At 39.3% G+C, this 19,856-nt stretch overlaps 1 protein-coding gene across 1 annotated transcript; it reads right to left on the minus strand.

Moving 5' to 3' along the window:
• Positions 1–6,776: 6,776 nt before the first annotated feature.
• Positions 6,777–11,582, minus strand: LOC150088722 (uncharacterized). The gene is made up of 2 exons (XM_090370878.1): positions 11,050–11,582; positions 6,777–6,870 (listed from the first exon to the last, which is right to left on the minus strand). The coding sequence occupies exons 1-2, from the start codon at positions 11,358–11,360 to the stop codon at positions 6,867–6,869; spliced, it is 315 nt and encodes a 104-aa protein (XP_090227004.1). The 5' UTR covers positions 11,361–11,582; the 3' UTR covers positions 6,777–6,866.
• Between the last annotated feature and the right edge of the window lie 8,274 nt (positions 11,583–19,856).

Consider the following 19,856-nt stretch of genomic DNA (forward strand, 5'->3'; position numbering starts at 1 on the left):
GGTTTTGTTAAGGGCAGGTCTTGCCTGACCAATCTGATTGGATACTATGATGTAGTCACAAAAGATCTGGATGCAGGGAATAACTTTGATATTATCTATTTGGATCTTAGAAAGGCTTTTGATACTGTTGCACATGAAAGACTACTGCACAAATTGGAGCAGTGTGGCATTGGAGGCAAATTGCTGCTATGGATAAGGGGATGGTTGAGTGGCAGAAGACAGAGAGTGGTAATCAATGGACACTGCTCAACGTGGACTAATGTTATTAGTGGAGTTCCTCAGGGTTCAGTGTTGGGTCCGTTGTTGTTTTCGGTGTTTATGAATGATATTGATGATGGTATATCAAGTTTAATGTCCAAGTTTGCAGATGATACAAAGGTTGGCATGGTTGTTAAGGACACTACTGACGCTATGCTGCTGCAACAGGATCTGGAAAGGTTGAACAGATGGGCTGAGAGGTGGCAAATGAAGTTTAACATTGACAAATGTAAAATACTACATATGGGAAACAGTAACCCCAGAGCAACGTATCAACTCTGCGGTACTACACTGACAGTGGTGGAGAATGAAAAGGACCTGGGGGTAATTGTGCAGGCAGATATGAAGTTCTCTGAGCAGTGCAGACGAGCTGCAAGAGTAGCTCATGGTGTCTTGTCAATGATATACAGAAATTTTTCTAGCAGGGATAAGGAGGTGATTATTCCCTTGTATAAGGCAATGGTTAGGCCACATCTTGAGTACTGTATACAGGTCTGGAAGCCTCATTTCAAGAAGGATGTAGAGCTGCTGGAACGGGTACAGAGAAGGGCAACAAGATTAGTGAATGGAACAAAGGGTTGCTCTTACGAAGAAAGGCTTAAGTTTTGAAAATTACCGAGTCTGGAGACTAGGCACCTGCGAGGTGATCTGATAGAGGTGTATAAGGTTTTGAATGGTTTGAGTATGCTCAATGCCAATGGGATTCTTCCTCTTGCTCAGAATAATCACATCAGAGGGCATAAATTCAAATTGAGGAAGGACGGATATCAGATAGATGTGCGGAAATTTGCCTTTGGCCAGCGGGTGGTTGGTTGGTGGAACCGACTTCCATCATTTGTTGTTGAACTTGATAGCCTAAACAAATTTAAGGCTCAACTGGACAGGTATTTCGAACGAACGGAGGGGTGAAATGGGAGTGGTGTGTTTTTTTTTTTTTTTTTTTTTTGGCTGATGCTGAATAAGCTTGCTTTCTTGCATCATATGCCTCTACTAATGCTAATGCTAATGCTAATGCTAACCTGTGTTCCTTAACTTACTCCTATTCTTTGCCGTCTTTTTCACTTTCTTACTCCAAAGGTGTTTTTACTTCTGCTTGGAAATTTGCTCATATCCAGCCAGTTCCTAAAAAGGGTGACAAATCCCTCCCATCCAGTTATCGTCCCTTTGCAATTACATCTACTCTTTCTAAAGTAATGGTAAAATCAATTAACCGCCAACTCTTAAATTACCTAGAAACCTCCCGTCTGATCAACGATCCACTGGTTATATTCTGGCATGTGCTACTCATTTATGGACAAATTGAATGGAAAAGTTTGCCAACTCTTTTTTGTAATTGGTTATCCAGTTTTCTCTCTGATCGCTCACTTAGGGTGATGGTAGAGGGCTCTCTGTCTTCTAACTTCTCCACTAGTGCTGGTGGTCCCCCAAGGTTCAGTTCTTTCCTCCGCTCTTTTCCTCGTGTATATTAATGACCTTCTTCCATTGAGTGGTAATCCTATCCACAGTTTTGCCGATGATAGCACATTGCATTCCACTTTCCATCTTGAGAAACCTTGCCCTGCTCAATTGGTTCAACTTCTCGAATGTCCGCTACCAATTCCTTAAACGCCCATCTCCAGGTTATCCTTCTAAAACTCAGTCTTGTCTTATATCTCGGAAAAAGGATTCTTCTGCTCCTGTGCTTGTCTTTGGTGGCACTCCGATTTCTATCTGTTTTGGGTTACCCTGACTTCTAATCTCTCTTGGCACAAGCATATTACAAATATTGCTTCCTCTGCATCTAAAAAATTTGGTTTTCTCTTTCGCTGTCGGAGTTACTTTTCTTCCAAACAGCTGTTCACTCTGTACAAATCGGATATCCGTCCTACCATGGCAAAGTTTTCCCAAAACTGGGGCACTGCCCCCAAAACTTCTCTCAGGCTTCTAGTTTCCATTCAGAAGAGGGTAGTAAAGTTGATTAATGTATCCTCTCTAACAGAGTCTCTCCTCCTCTCGCTGTTCCATAGACGTACTGTTTCTGCTGCATGCCCATTCACAGCTCACCACTTCCAGTGGTGAGCTGTGAATATTTTAACAATGGGCTCGCATTGCCGACTTTTTAATGTGAAACATCCTTTCGGATTTCTGCTGCGCTTGACGTCACTTCTAGTCTGCGCCAAGCACTCACTAGTAGTGTGATTAGAGCGCGTGATGCATTTTTCGTGACCGGTATGATATCTATCTGGAGTCAGTCTAGTCATCATGCCCCCCCCCCCTCTCCTCTTTACGATGATACCTGGATACGATAGTATCTCGAGTTCTACGTTTATAGAATTTTTTAATTGTATCACGTCAGAATCATACTTCCTGAAGAAAGTAGGACTGCAACAATACAATTATTTTTCAACAATTTATTTTTTCGTCTCGCATTTTAGTAACATTCCATTGTTAGGTGCCCCAAACAGTTGCGTATGTCGTTTCAACTACAAGGTCGGTACTTCAATCGACGCTGTTTTCTAGACATTTAGATATGTTTCAATCGGAGGTAGACATCAATTACTTTAGTTATCATAAATCCATTGTATCTTGTCTTCCAGAAATTATAAAAATTTGCGAATGTTCAATAAAATATTTACAATTTAAAAGCTCTTTTATTTCGTAATCAAAATACCTAAAAGAAACGCGAAGGATTCACATAAAAACCATCTACCGCGCGTGCTTGGTACACGCGCTACTTTTTTTTATTCGTCTCTCTTTTTTTTTAACAACTAAGGAAATATAATGGATACATTTTTTTCATGATAAAATTTTAATAGTGCAAATAAAAAATAACATGTCATATTTCCCATATCACAAAACATTCTATAATATAAAAACAAATATTACATAAAAAACAAACTCTTCTAGAAAAGGTTAGTATATAGTCTGGGTGGAAATTTATTCTAAAAATTGCCATATAAAATTTACTTCTTTATTAATATTTGTTGTCGATCTTCTGCTTTGCTCAATAGCTGAGCAATGATTACAGAGGAATGATTTGACGTAACGAGGCCCGGGTGCCAAGCGTTCCGTGACCAAGCGATTCCTGTGCGTTCCAAAAAGCGTTATATCCAAAGAGCCTTTGAATAGATTATATTTCGTTCCAACTACCGTTCTCTTTATTTATAAATTACTGTAGCACTTTTGCATTACAAGAATTAGGCAAAGGCCCAGAAAGGAAGCCACCTTTCCGTTTCTAACAGTACTAACTAAATAACTCAGCCGCTTGGTCACTTAGTGGGTCTGCTCCTGCCTCTCCGTGGCGGGGCCGGAAACCTGGGGGGTAAAGCAAACCCCCAGGGGAAAAAGGAGCAAAACATGGAATGTGATCCCCCCGATTAAGACTGCAAATCCGAATCATATGGATTTGCATCAACCCGATATTGACTCTGCTAATCCAAAGAGACTGAGAACGGATGCTCCTCGAATTGAACACCCAAGTTTTCTGATTCTGCATTCACTAACAAACCAGCCCTTAGGCAATCTATCGCCATTTCTCATTCAAAAGTGTCTTGAGAACACAGCTGGTTTCCCGAAAACGGTAAGACGACTAAAATCTAGTGACCTGCTTGTAGAGACCACCAGCTCTAAACCCCCTGAGTCTCTACTCATACTCAACTCATTTGGTGGAATTCTAGTCAAGGTGTCCCCAGATGCCGCACTTAATACAGCCAAAGGCATAATTTCAGAATGGGACCTAATGAATGTCTCAGAGAAAGAAATTGTTCAGGAACTGCAGGATCAGAAAGTCACATAGGACAAAAGAATTATGATGATAAAAGATAGCGAGTTAATTCCGACTCGGAGCATTATACTAACATTCAGCTCACCCAACTTACCTCCATCAGTAAAAGCAGGGTATTTGCATTGTCGCATTCGCCCTTATATACCGAACTCAATAAGATATTATAAGTGTCAAAAATTTGGACACTCACAAATAGTCTGTCGAGGTGACTCAGTATGTCCAAACTGTGGATCGAAAGAGCATACCCAAGCTGACTGTAATGTCCAGTCTTCGCTTTGTCCCAATTGTAAAGGCAAACACCCAGCCTTCTCCAAAAATTGTGAACAGTGGATATACGAGAAAAAAAAAACAAGAAATACAAAATAGAAAAGAAAGTCTCGTTCCCAGAAGCCCGAAAGCAATTGCAACTACAGATGCCTAGACGTACATATGCCGAAGCCTTTAAAAAATTTCATTCAGTATCAGTCCAAACTCATACATCAATTCAACCAAACATCTCCATTTCTGAACGGGCTTGATCCTTGCTCTCTTCTGTACCACAATCATCAAAGCAAAATATTTCAAGCAGGGCTAGCCAGTCACCATATCACCTGCTGCCCATGCAGCCCTTGTAAGACCCGTTCAAACAGAGAAGCCAGATCCCGTTAGCAAACAGCCAGTTGACTCAATCCTTATGGATTCTAATGAAATCCCCAGTCAAGATGAAATAGACGCGAGACCAATTTTCTCAAAAACAGATAAAATTAAAAATGACCACGTCAAACAGACTTTTAAAAAACAGACAGACGTGGTCACTTTTAATTTTATCTCTTTTGGAGAAAATTGGTCTCAAAATGGAATTGCAGAGGCTTTTGTAGAAATATAGATGACATCCAGGAAATAATTAAACGTCATAATCCAGTTGGCATCTGTTTACAAGAGACATGTTAAACTCCTAAGGTATCTCTCTCGATCAAAAATTATACTCTCTTCAGAGAAGATAGACCAGTTACAAATAAAGCTCACGGTGGGGTTGCTATTCTCATAGATTCACGAGTCCCTTGCAGACGTATTCCTTTGCAAACCTCTATTGAAGCTGTTGCTACGCGAATAGCAATTGGAGTCACTATAACACTCGTTTCTATCTATCTGCCGCCCAATCAGCCCTCCACTATTCATCAACTTGAAGATTTAATTCTGCAGTTGCCAACCCCGTTCTGTTTATTGGGCGACTTCAACGAACACCATCCATTGGGGGCTCTCCCAATGCAGATGGACGGAGACAACTTACTGAAATGCTCATTGACAGGCAGAATTTAGCCATCCTAAATACTGGTTTACCAACTTACATTCATCTCCCAACAGGAACAGTCTCCTCGATAGATCTATCTATCTGCTCTCCGAACCTCTTTCCTTGTATTGAGTGGACAGCTCTTGATGATACACTCAACAGTGACCACTGTCCACTAATCTGTAAAATTCAAACTTCACACTCTGTGACTTCGGAAAACTGCATGAAATGGAAATATTCCAAGGCTGATTGGGCAAAGTACACTTATTATGTATCCTTTGATAATTAGATCATTGAATCTCGTTCAATTTACATAGTCATCAACCATATCACTAAACAAATCCTAGCAGCTGGGTCTATTGCCATGCCACAGTCACAGTGAAGCTCCCGTAGATCCATAAATTATTGGTGGAATGACGATTGTAAGAGTGCCAAAAAAGAAAAAGCCGAGCCTGGAATATATTCCGCAAACATCCTTCTACCAATAATCTTATAAATTATAAAAAAAACTGAGCCAAGGCTCGCCACATCAAGAAGAAAGCAGACTCCTCGGTGCGATTTGCAAATGCAGTTAATAAAAATACAGATTCTAGAATAATATTGGAGAAAGTAAAACAACTAAATGGCAAATTTGCTCCTCTATCTTCCCCAATTTTCAACCGGAATGGACAGGAGCTGCGTACTCCTGAGTAGTAGTAGGGGAGGCACTTTGAACCAAACTGACCGGGGGGGGGGGGGGGGGGCGGTCTGTAAAGCCTCCCTTCCCCCACCCCGCCAACCCTCCCCTCTCCGAGCTTGCGGTCTGCCTCCCCCCTCCCTCCCCTACCCCCGAAACACTTTGAACAGAATTGCACAGCGGGTGGTCTGGCGACTTCCCCCTCCCTCCCCCACCCCAAAACACTTTGAACAGAATTTGTCAGCGGGTGGTCTTCCTCCATCCCCCACCTCCGTCACCAGGTGGCGCTGCCATCGAAACACTTTGAACCGATTTTGTCAGCATGTGGTCTTCCCCCCTCCCCCATCTTTGCCGCCAGGTGGCGCTGCAATCGTAACCCTTTCAACGATACTGACGGGGGGTTGTGTTCCACCCTCCCTCTTCTTACCCCCGCCGCTAGGCGGCGGTACTGTCGTACAATGTTAAAACATGCATAGTGTAACATGTCTTATGACGTCATAATCCTTTGTGGTAATTCTTGGAATTCAAAGAGAGGGTTTTGTTCCCCCATGAATTTGAAAGTGTTTTTTTAAATTTTGCTGCTGGTTGGTATATTTTTAAATGAGAAGACTATTTTAAACGTTATTTTTAGGCAATAAATTAAAGTATTCATGAACAAATCAATGGTATTTTGCCAGTTGAAAGTGATTTTCAATATAACTTTTAAGGAAGACACAGAATTATAAAGAACGAAGTTTTTTTATTGAACACTGTTAACAAAATTATTTACAAAGGAATCATTATTCTGATAAAATCTTGACACAGCTCTCTTTTCAAGGACAGTCCACAATTCTCCCATTACAAAAAGTATGAAAAGTACTATAAAGGTAAGTATCTTCTGTTCCAGGGTTAGTGTTGTTTTACCTGCAATAAAGAGAACATGTTAGAAGATTATTATAATCCCACTGTGGTGGGGAGCTTTGCTAGTGTTAATGCTTTACAAAAACATACAAAATTACCCAAACATACTGTGAAAGAATGGTTATCAGGACAGCCCACATATGTGAGACACAGACAGCAACGAAGAAATTTTCCTCGTAACCAGATGAAAGTTCCTGGTCTTCACCATACATTTCAATGTGATTTAGCCAGCATGTCAAATCTTGCTAAAGCAAATAATGGTGTTCATTTTCTTCTCGTGTGTATTGATTGCTTTTCACGATATGGTTGGGTAAGACCATTAAAATCTAAACATTCACAAGAAGTAGTTAAAGCTTTCAAATCTATTTTTAAAGAAGAAGTACCATTTAATATTAATAGTGACCAAGGAAAGGAATTTACTAATAAACAAGTGCGTGCATTATTCAAATCTAAAAATATCCACTTTTACACCACTAGAAGTGAAAAGAAAGCTTCTATGGCAGAAAGATTTATTCGAACATTAAAAGAAAAAATTTATAAATGGGTTACATATTCAAAAAATGATAAATATATACATGTGCTGCAAAAATTAGTGAAAACTTATAATGAAACTGTACACAGATCTATTGGTATGGCCCCTGCAGATGTCACCATGCATAATGAAGAAACAGTTTATGCTAAATTATATAGACCCCATCCAAAAGTTTCGGAACCCAAGTTTAAAATCGGTGACCATGTTGTTCTTAGTGATGATAGCCATAATTTTCGAAAAGCGTTCAGAGGGAATTGGTCTGAGGAGGTGTTTTTCATAGCTCAGGTAATCAAAAGGCACCCTGTAGTATATAAGGTTAAAGGGAGAGATGGTGAGGTGATAGAAGGGACATTTTATGAACATCAGCTACAGAGAGTCAGTTTTGATAACGAGGTACCGGAAAACGTGTATCTGATTGAAAAAGTACTTGGGAAGCGTACAGTGCGTGGCCAGAGACAGTTACTTGTGAAGTGGCTTGGATACCCTGCATCCTACAATTCTTGGGTACGAAGCAAAGATGTTTTACCTAACCCTACCAAGTAATGCAAGTATGGACATGTATCCCGATAACACCCAATCACGTTTCAAAGTTCAATTACCCCGGGAAATTAATCTGAGTGGGAAGTGGGTGGTGGCACTTTCTGAAATCCATCTACCAGGAGTGTGGAACAATATCACAAAAGGATACGAAGAATTTCATGTACTTCGCAATGATTATGACTCTGAACAAATTTTACATGTGCTTTCTTTAAAGTATAAAGATTATCAACAACTTTTAGATGAGTTGAACAGTGTTCATCCCCTTATTTCATTTACAGTACACACAAAAACTGTTGCAAAATATCAATTTTCAGTGAATGTGCATGGAAAAGGTAAAATACAATTGCCCGAGAAACTAGTAAAATTATTTGGACTTCAAAAAGCAGGTGTACGGGGGAAAGGCTGCCGTGTATTTACAGATACATCTGTAGGTGAGAGTGTATTACCTATCAAAGGTCAAATTTCTTTTGCCCCAAGTGCAAGAGATGTTGTTTTTACTCTTGTTACTGGTGGCAGTTACCAGATGTGTGTGCTTCCCCATGGAAACTATAAATCAATCTCTAGTATTCTTGATGCAATGTTGAGCGTTTGCCCGAGTTTAAGTGGAAATGTTAATTCAGACGATACCCTGACTTTACATATACCAGAAAACTTTTCATTAGTGTTTCCACAAGATTCCCCAGGTTTAGGTCTTATGCTTGGTTTTCACCAGATTGGTACTAAATTGAGTGGAGCTGTCAGTGGGAAGTACCCTGCAGATATAAAACGGGGTGTCTCAGCGTATTTTGTTTATTCCAACCTGATTCAGGACCAGATTGTAGGTGATACGTGTGCTCCACTGTTACGTGTTGTTCCCTGTATTGAACAGAACACATTTACATACGAAAACCCAGACTATTACCCCCTTTTGAGACACAGGTTTCACACCGTGTCCATCAGTATTTGTACAGACAGTGGACAGTTTCTAGAGTTCAGGAGTGGGAAGACTTTAGTGAAGCTGCATTTTCGTAAAGATGAGTGAATACATTGATTACTACACGGTACAAGCGGGAGGTGGTAATGCATTTGCCGGACAACCTTTGCAGCGTGGGTACGGACTTGGTAGCATTTTTCGTTCAGCATTCTCTTTTCTAACACCACTTTTGAAACCCGCTGCCCGTTTTGTGGGTAAGCATGTTTTAAGAGCAGGTCAAAACGTGATTGGTGATGTTTTGGAGGGGGTGCCCCTCAAACGATCCTTTATAAACAGAGCATCGGAAGTCGGTCAGTCCATTTCAAACAAGGTTCTGAACCAGAAAGGAAGAGGGAAGAAGAGGAAGCGCAGAGATATTTTTTAAACATGGAGCTTATGATGTCAGAACTAGATCTATTTCAAAAACCGGCTATTAACCTATCTATCGAACGTTCATCTTATGTGACTTTTCAACCACTAGGCAGTGTGGATAGTGGAGGCCCCATCGAATTTTTTATTCCCGGTACTTCAGAAGAATATTTAGATTTTGGAAAAACATTTTTACGTCTGAAAGTTCGTGTTACACATAGTGACGGGAAAGAGATAGATGCCACATCTGTGAGTGTGGTGAACAATTTTTTTCATTCCCTTTTCAGTCAGGTCGATCTGTTTTTACAAGATAAATTAATCAATGCATCAGCAGATACTTATCCCTACAGGGCATATTTAGAAAAACTACTGAATTACGATCGCGGTGCCAAATGTACCCAATTAACAACAGAACTGTACGTGAAAGATGACGTTGCGGATGTCAGTGAAATGTTCACCAAGACAGAATGCGGGATGTGTAAACGACAGGATTCAATTGCAAAATCAAGGAGTGTGGAACTTCTAGGGCGCCTACATCTGGATTTGTGTCACCAGGCAAGATATATCGTTAATAATGTGTCACTACGTATTCGTCTAGTGCGAAGTAACCCAGAATTCTGTTTATTGGCCGTCACCACAGACATGAAATGCAGAGTTCATATTCAGGAAGCAACCCTCTTCGTGCACAAAGTGAGATTAAATCCTAAAGTTCTGTTAGCCCACTTGACTGTGCTTGAAAAAAATCCTATTCACTACCCCATAAACAGGGTGCAAGTCAGCTATTACTCGATTCCTAAAGGTATGAGTGATTCTACAAGAGACAACATCTATCTGGGCGACATTCCTTCTCGATTAGTTATAGGTCTAGTTGCAAGTGAAGCATTCAATGGTTCGTACAGTCACAATCCATTCAATTTTGCCCACTTCAATTTATGTTATCTGGTAGTGTCGGCTGATGGTATTCAGCATCCAAGTCAACCTCTGACACCTAATTATAAAGAGGGTCATTACACCAGATCATACCTCTCTCTTTTCACATCACTGAACAAGTGGACACGTGATGTGGGTAATGATATTTCCTATAAAGAATACCTAGAAGGTAATGTGTTGTATGGATTTGACCTCTCTCCTGACCATAATGCCGTAGGCGAACACATCAATACTCATAGACGAGGAAGTGTACGTATCGAACTGAAATTTTCTGCTCACCTACCCGAGAACGTTACAGTGGTGTTGTTCGCAGAGTTTGAAAACATCCTTTCGATCACCAGGGATCGCTCGGTACTTCTGGATTAGGAACACTGAACAGATTGAACAGATTTTACAGATGGATGTCTACACACGGAAATTTCCATTGGGAGTGTGTGCACGTGATGAACTACCTACACGGATGCTACCAAAACCGTGTCTCCTTGTAGTCAATACAGATCCCTCACATCTACCTGGGCAGCACTGGGTTGCCTTATTTCTACAGGAACAATGTGGCGAATACTTTGACAGCTATGGTCGCAAACCAAAAAAGGACTTTGTGAAATTTTTAACTAAACAATGTAAAAAATGGACGTATAATGCTACTGTTATCCAACACAAGTTGTCTATAGCCTGTGGTTTACACTGTATTTATTTCCTTACACACAGGTGTCGTGGCTTAACCATGCACCAGATTGTTAATGTGTGTTATTCTCCCGATTTGTGGATGAATGATGTTATTGTAACTGTTGACATAACAGAACATTTATTTCTAAATAAAAATAATTTTAAATAAAAAAAAAAAATGGTTTTTACTTACATTCGAACCCAATTCAGCTTTCTTGCTCTCAACCGCCTTGGGGAGGGTAGGAAAAAAGATGATTTTTTTCTTTTCTTCACAGGAACATCTTCAACAGGTGGGGGTGGTGGCATTTCTTCCGTGTGTACTGATGGTGCAAGCTGTCTTTTTAGACCTAAATAAGTCTGTAAAGTGGTTAAATATTCTCTAACTTTACTTTCAACATCCAAATCTTTCCTTTGAAGAACAGATGACATTTTGTCATCCAAACTTTCAATTTCTTTCTGCTCTGGGGTGTTTAGCAGTGTGAATTTTTTATACAGCTGATTCATTTCCTTATGAGGGATGTGAGCAATGGTACTATTATGCTACCAAGTAGGGGAAACAAAGCACCACCGTGCTGGTGAATAAGTTTTCGCCTTTGTATGAAGGGCACCTGTTTATTTCCTAATAATCTCAAGATTTTCTTTTTCTTGGAGAGCTGTGAATGCTGTTTGCTACTTAGAGGGATATTGCCACAAAGGAGATTTTTACAAATTTCACAAAGAGATGTGATTTGTGCTGGCATAGTGTGTTTTAAGACAGCTGTGGCTTGTTTTGGAGTGGCTTCAGAAATAAACTTGATGAGGTTTTTGTGCTTTCGGAGTCTAGAAGCCATATGGGTACATAAACAATGTTGGGGGCTTCTTCTGGCAAAATATTACTTCGCAGACGGAGCACCTCAGGTGTGTCCTGTTTAAAATCTAGGAGCAAATAAGAATGTGCTCGACTTGTTGCTTCTTTATAAATGTCAATCAGCACACCCGACCGTCCAGGAAAAACTTGTGTGGCAAGATGAGAAAATTGCCGAGAGTCACGTGGGTTTTTGAAAACTATCAAATAGTGTGCGTTAAGACTGATAGTTCTAAACTGAGTACCCTGACAAAATAAATTTTGTGTTAGCAGAATCACACTTAGACTCCTGTGATGTGACCCTTTTATAAAAATTTCGGCTACTTCGGTATTGTCTTTAGCCTGATGAATTAAATCATCGATAATTAGCAAATTTTCAATACTTGGGTCAAACTGTGGTGGTTTTAACCCGTTTACAAACTCTACTTCTAGGAAACTGCTGAATTTTTGCTGATACTCTGAATAGCAGTACACGATTCTTTTGGGTGGTGGGGTTATTAATAGGTTTCTATTACGAATGAGGGATAATACAAATGTTGTTTTCCCTGACTGGGTACCCCCAGAGACAATAGATGTAAACGGATGTACAAACATTTTAAAACTGGTTGTTGTGAGTAGGAGGATATATATATATATGTGTGTGTGTGTGTGTGGATACCGTTGTAGGTGAGAAATCTTTACACACGGAAATAACCATAAGGGTAGGTTCGAGTGTCTTCCCCCACCACACGTTTTGTAAATGTGTACCTAAATTTCTTGGTTATGGAAGTTTCCAAGAGACGGCAATTCCACTTGTCGCGACGAACAGCAAAGGGGACAGGTACAGAAATATCTGTTGGTTCTCCCATAGCCGCTGTATACATGGATTCTATGTTAATCAACTTGTTAGCATAGGTGTTCAGCGTGATCCCCTTGCATTTTGTTACCATCTCATTCTTGTGGGTTCTGTAGGAATATGATTTAGGGCCTGTAGTGACAAACTCGACAATGTAATCACCACTGTCAAGTTCGTTAGTGAGCTCTCCTAAAGAATGACCAATTGGTGGACCATATTCACCCGGTTTTTGTGTGAATATGACACTGTCGGTGTCTGAGTACAAGACACGTTCACGGAGAGAGTTTAGAGCCTCATAAAGCTTTATCCTACCATAAGCAGCAACAAACGAAGCAATAACAGCATTACCTTTCCTGTATGCTGGTTCTTTTCCGGCAACAGGAGCAGATGCCACTAACATTTTTTCTTCTGTAACAAGTCTGGCATCATGAATAACCTTTGTGTTGTCCAGAAAGAGTTCAACAAGATTCTCATAAGAGGAAACAACCTGTGTATTCACACGCAGTGTCCTCATACCAAGTCTTCCCCATAGAGAATTAAGGCAAAATTTAGCCAGTGAACGCTTTGCTGGATTTTTCTTAATTTGGTCTACATCTAAAGTGACACCCTCTCTGTTTTTAAATTCCTGAATATATTCATCCCGATTCTTACCCTCGGGCCAGCCTGAAGCTTCTTGTTTCACCTTGAGGAAAGTGTCCATGTACGGCCCGAATAAATTTTCGAATTTTTCAGAAAAATGCCATACTTCATAAAATTGTAGCACTTTGTAACTGTGGGATACTGCAAGGTCAAGTTCAACTGTACACCATGTTCCTGTGAATGATCGATCTGAATGAGAGCACTGGGGTAAACATTCATTAGCACACTGACCACATAGTGGGAAAACAAGCTTACCATTGCTATTGATGGGCAAAACAGGTAACAGAAGCTGATCAGGATCAGGGCATGGCAAATACCAAAGTATGCCCCTGTTGTGTAATCAAAGTTTTCAAGTATTACTTTAGGGTGCCCACGAGGAAAAACACCATATTTGCACACCCATGGATAAAGGGAGCAGAAATCAAGATAGTGGATTTCTTCATCCTCTTCGACCTTGTGATAAAGTTTATAACAGTCTGTTCTTCCTCCTTTTAAGGCACTCCTAGGTGTCAGACCTTCGAAATGAATGGCCTCATCTGCATGTTGTTTTAGCGTTATATCAGTGTTAACCAATTGGTCAAACTGACACTCCCATATGGAGACCACCTGAAAACTTTGTGACTCTAAGTATGCCTCTCTGTCTAATGTTGCTTCATAGAGAGCACCCATTGTAATATTTTGGTGTGACTGTTGTGTGTAGGGCTTATAACATTTTGGACACCCGTGATAATAGCATCCGTTAAATTCATACACCGTTTGTTTATACAAACCATCCACAAAGTATGGGCCAATTTTAACCTCTCCACCTACTCTGCATGCGTGCTGAATTGTAATATTGTGCTTTTTTTCTAAATAAGTGAGCCATATTAAAGCTTTACGACTCTGTATGTTTTTTCCCTTGTAACCTGCAGGTGGCAAGATTGCCATCGTGTTATGAGGAAGAAATTTTTGAAGGAATACCCTATTGCAAACACCTGCAATGGTAATGTCTTGGTGGAAAGGGTCAACACCTGTAGTTTCCAAAAAAAGAGAGCGGAACTTATCACAGGCACCTTTCAGGACCCTTAAGTCATCTTGACAGTAGCAAAGCCGTTCAGATTTCAGATTGTAGGTGTCGTGTGTCCGCTGTTCGTACCATGTTTCAAACTCAGCTAGGGTCTCTTTCCCCATATATTCAGGCTGAAAATACTGTTTAGCAGGTAATGGGCCCTGGTAATCACCGGTCTGTTCGGTGTGAAATACGTAGGGGAAGAAACCCTTTCTGACCTCTGGAAGTTCAAACATGGCAGGTAATTTGCGAAGTGGGAATGCCAAATAAGAAAAACTGTCGAGAAAGACAATATTCAACTGGTCATGGTAAATACCAAGGATTTTGGAACCATCGTACACCACTCGGGGTTCATAAGCCTGGCCGTAAAGATACTCAAGGACGAAATAGCCATCGAACCCCTTAAAGTTGTGGGCTAGAACCCTGACATTAGTATATTTTGGTCCGATGGTGCGAATATTCCTACCATCACATGCACGCTTAACCGTTTCCTTGACAGCAAATAATTCGTTCATAAATTGTGTGACACAATCTTCTCCCCAGAAGACATGTTCCTGGCTCCCAAACACAGCCACACAAAGAACAGCCACGTGCTGACCGTGCTTTAGAATAGTCTCTGTGTCAAAGTATATAACTGAGATTTTGTCTTTTGGTGGTTCTGGTTTGAGGACAAAACAGTGTTCGGGTTCGTGTTCAACCTTACAGTAGTGACAATAATCCTGTGATCTGCAAACGTGCTCTTTGTTTGATGAAAAGGTGAGCATACATTTGCTGCAGCGACGGAACCGAGAACATATATTGTTTGTCCTATGTGTTTCCAAACATTCGCGGCCACGAAAATATCTATTGCAGGACTCACATAAGAGAGAGCGCTCTCCACTATGATAGGCTTTCGCCCTACAACGTGTGCAGACCATAGGACATATGTGTGAGATTAACTTCACAGCATTTTTAAAAGTTTTCAAACAGTCTGGACAGTAGTATGCACCACCGAATAATGCTTTAGGGGATCGCACCAAATCATAGTGACTACTGTGATACAGGAGACAGATTTGTTTCTTGGCAGGTGAACCCCTGTAAATACTGTTAAAACTGTCTTCGGCAGAAAACACTATAATCTGATATTCAGGGGCCAGATGTTTCTGAAATAAATCCAACTCCTGCAATCCACATTTGATCAGAGGCACTCCTGTAATCTTGTGGAGCTGAACAGCTCGAATTTTCTGAGCCCTTTTCTTGTCTTCCCGTACCTGTCTGTACGTTTGCTTGTCATCCTCAAAACCAGAAATACCCACCACGATCGCTCGGGCCATACAAAGATTATCCGAGTTTTTTATATGGATTACTGATTTTTTCGAGGACAAAAATGCTTCCAAATTGAGTATTGCCCTTGTTTTAACGTTGTTACGACCTCCTCCACGATTAGCAATATTAATTAAAATTATATCAATTTGCAAATCCTCAGCCAGGAGAAACTCACGTTTCGACTGCTCCACAGCAAAAAAAAGCATCAAAAATGCGGTCAAGTGTGAGGTCACCAATTAACATGAAAGGTAAATTTATATTGGTGTCAAGTGTACTGGCCCTCACACACAGTCTAACATGGGAAAAGGTTCCTTCCTGGCTGAGAAGCCTAATAACCTCCTCAAGAACCTCTCTGAAAACTGAAAAAAATGTCCCTTCGGGCAGCTGGTCAAGGTCTTTATATTTTGTTGTATATGTTATGAATTTTGTTTTATATTTGTGAGAAATTTTTTCTACGCCAGCACAAATATCATAAAATCTATTAAAAGGGGGAGAAATAGTAACACTCTCACCGTTGTGGGTCCCTTCACTAGCATTATCATCTTCCTGCAAACCCCTGCCTGTTTGATTCTCATTACCCTAAAAATTAAAAAAAACAGTATTAAATACCAAAAGAATTATTGTAAAAACCAGTATTAAATACCAAAAGAATTATTGTAAAAACCAGTATTAAATAACAAACTAAATCACAAAAGAATTATTTTAAAAAAATTAAGCAAAAAATAACAAAAGAAATGTAAATACACACCTGATCCAGAGAAATGGCCACCTCAGGGATTATATCACCTCCTGGTTGGTTGAGAGTCTCCATCTCATTATCCTAAAAAACAGAGCTGTATTAAATAACAGTCTAAATCACAAAAGAATTGTTGTAAAAAATTTAAGCAAAAAAAAATAAAAAATTAAAAAAAAAAAAACACACACCTGATCCAGAGAAAAACCAAGATTAAAATTGGGGGAATCAACCGCCAATATCAACTCTTTTTCAACCGCCGATATCAACACCTTTTCAATACCCTATTAAAAAAGAAATTCGGCAAAAGGTTATTCTATGAAAACATAAAATTCAAATCATTCTTAACATGCACAAAATCGTGAAATTTATTGGTTGAAAGTATTACCAATAATCCAGGTTTCTTAAAAACAATAACTATTATTTAATTGGGGGTTTAAGGGAAAATATTAGGAATAAACTAAAATTAGTCGAATAAATTTACACTTAGCTTAATACTAATTGTTCAGAGATGTTTGTAAAAAAGCAAATTGCCTGTTCAAAGTTTATAAATAGGAATTTCAAACAATAAGATCGATCCGGAAATATAAACACAGCCTCAAGTGTTCTAAAATATAATTTACATTATAAAATTCACCCTTTAGCAATGCTTAGGTACGTAAAATAAATCTATGTAGCTAATTGTTCACAGGTATTTGTAAAAAAAAGCAAATTGCATGATTAAAGTTTAAAAATTTCAAACAATAAGATCGATCCGGAAATACAATTTCCGTTATAAAAATCACCCTTTAGCAATGCTTAGGTGTTTAAAATAAATCTTTTTTTTTTTTTTTTTTTTTTTTTTTTGATTTGGTAGTTGTTGGCGCATCGGCTTCTGTGGCCATATTGCACCTCCCAAGGGTTTTGCAGTACTTTGATCCAAGCCCGAGGCGGGAATCGAACCCGCGACCTTTGGGTTGCCGGGCAGGTACTTTACCCACTCGGCTAGCCCGGTCGGCAAAATAAATCTATGTAGCTAATTGTTCACAGGTATTTGTAAAAAAAATTGAACTGATAACCCACAGAATTTCAATAAATATTACTGCACACAATAAACTAGAGATGGTCACTAACAGAAATGTAAATGCGTTCAGTCTTGTAACCAAACGCTTCTATATTATCGAGACACAGACACGTGTTAATACAATTTATAGATTAGTTATAATTCTTGGAACGAATAACCAAAAAACAATGCGTTCACACGGTTTCAACTTTGAGCAGCCATAAAAGCAAAATATACTTACCACGTGTTTGGGATACTCGTTCGCAGTAACAATTTCATTGTTATCAATAGGATCATATTCACTAACGGCATTAATTAACTGTTGTTCAACTTCTAGACTTACATCTTCAAAAATCTATAAAAATAAATTTTTGATTAAAGTACAAACCAAATGCTGAAATAACACACAAATTCAGACTTTAGAAATAATACTTACAGTGCTGGATTCCATAATTCCAAGTACAGCCAATATCCACCAAATAAGCACAAGCATGAAAGTAGGCAAAAACGAAATGTGCACATTCAGTCCCCCAAAGGTGTTTATATAGGTTATAGACCTACCAATCATCAACTACAATGACCATCAGGTGGTGTAATAGCGCTGATCAATCATCAACAACTATCACGGTCACGTGATATATCAGCAGTGGTCAACGTCAACTGCCCACAGGCAGTTCCAGGAAATGACTCAAAAATCAGCTGGGGATTGATATTCAAATGTTTCTAAATTCTCATGGAAATTATTTTATACAGGATGTTGCGTTTTTTGACGGTGAAAATTTATTTAGCAATGAAATGTACCCACCATGTGGGTGGAAATTACCAAAAGCAATTAAGAGACAAAATATTTGGATTTTTTAAAATTGCCATAAATTACCATTGAATTCGGGTTTCATTCAACATAAAGATTTAAGGATGTGGTTGGATATGGTCACTATAAAGTGTAGTATAATTTATGTGAAAGGGGAAGAAAAGAAACACATTTTGTCAAAATATACCAATGCATCTGTAATTAATTTAGAAAAAATGGTTGTCCACTCAGTTTGAAACGGTCCCTTATTTATACGATCACAATATTTATTATTGCACTCATATAAACGTGCAATTATTTTTTATTGGCTACAAAACAAATTAAAATAAAGTAAAAAATAAACTATTTAATTAGGAATTGTGTTGTCCCCCAAAGGACTATGACGTCATAAGCCTGGTAATACACTGTATGGGGAAGAAAACCTTTCTCTTTGAATTCCAAGAATTACCCCAAAGGATTATGACGTCATAAGGCTTGTTAAGCCGTGTTTGGGGAACAGGTTAAAATATTGGTCATGAATACTTTATGTTCAAATAATACCATTGATTTGTTCATGAATACTTTAATTTATTGCCTAAAAATAACATGTTTAAAATATTGGTCATGAATAATACTTTATGTTCATATAATACCTTTGATTGTTCATGAATAGTTTAAAGTAAAAACAACAATTTAAAATTAACATGTTGTTTAAAATAGTCTTCATATTTAAAATATACATCTGTTGCCATCCAGTAGCAAAATTTAAAAAATCACCTTCAAATGCATGGGGGAACAAAATCCTCTCTTTGGATTACACCAAAGGATTATGACGTTTTAAGACTTGTTACACCGTGTTTGGGGAACAGGTTAAAAATATTGTTCATGAATACTTTAATTATATTCAAATAATACCTTTTGATTTGCTCATGAATACTTTAAAGTAAAAACAATTCAAAATAATTAATTTATTGCCTAAAAATAACATTATCATGGGAAGGATTCACGTGATTGGTGATGTCATCACAATCAAAGATTCAACATGTGGGGGTGGGGAGGGTGGAATACAGCCCTTGGTCAGCTAGCTTAAAAGTGTTTCTATGGCGGCGTATGTGGGGAGAGGGGAGGATGGAAGACCACCCGCTGACAAAATCGGTTCAAAATGTTTCGGGGGAAGGTCGCCAGACCATCCGCTGTGAAATTCTGTTCAAAGTGTTTCGATGGCAGCGCCACCTAGTGGCGAGGGGTGGGTCGACGGACCACCCTCTGACAAAATCTGTTCAAAGTGTTTCGGGGTGGGAGGGGGAGGGAGGCAGACCGCTGCGCGGAGAGGGGAGGGTTGGTGGGGTGGGGGAAGGGAGGTTTGACAGACCGCCCCCCCTGGTCAGTTTGGTTCAAAGTGCCTCCCCTACTACTCTCCTGCAAAAATTGTTAATGCTTTAGGCTCTGTATTCTCAGTTTTCTGCATCGACCGCATACGACCAGTCATTTCAGAAGATTAAAGCTTCAGCTGAAAAATCTCGATTGAACTTTAAAACCAAATCGTGTCTATTATACAATCGGCCTCTTACTATAATTGAACTTCAAGAAGCTATATATAGCTCAAAGAACTGTGCTGCTGGTCCAAACAGAGTGTATTATATAATGCTTAAACACTTATATAACAAAGCATTATCCTTGCTGCTGACTTTCTACAATCGTATTTTCACTGAACATTCATTCCCTACATGCTGGCATCACTCCTATGTACTGGCAATTCCCAAA

This window comes from Mastigoproctus giganteus, chromosome 3 (genome assembly GCF_048544385.1).
Source record: "Mastigoproctus giganteus isolate SK-2022 chromosome 3, ASM4854438v1, whole genome shotgun sequence".
In the NCBI taxonomy this organism is placed as follows: domain Eukaryota; kingdom Metazoa; phylum Arthropoda; class Arachnida; order Uropygi; family Thelyphonidae; genus Mastigoproctus; species Mastigoproctus giganteus.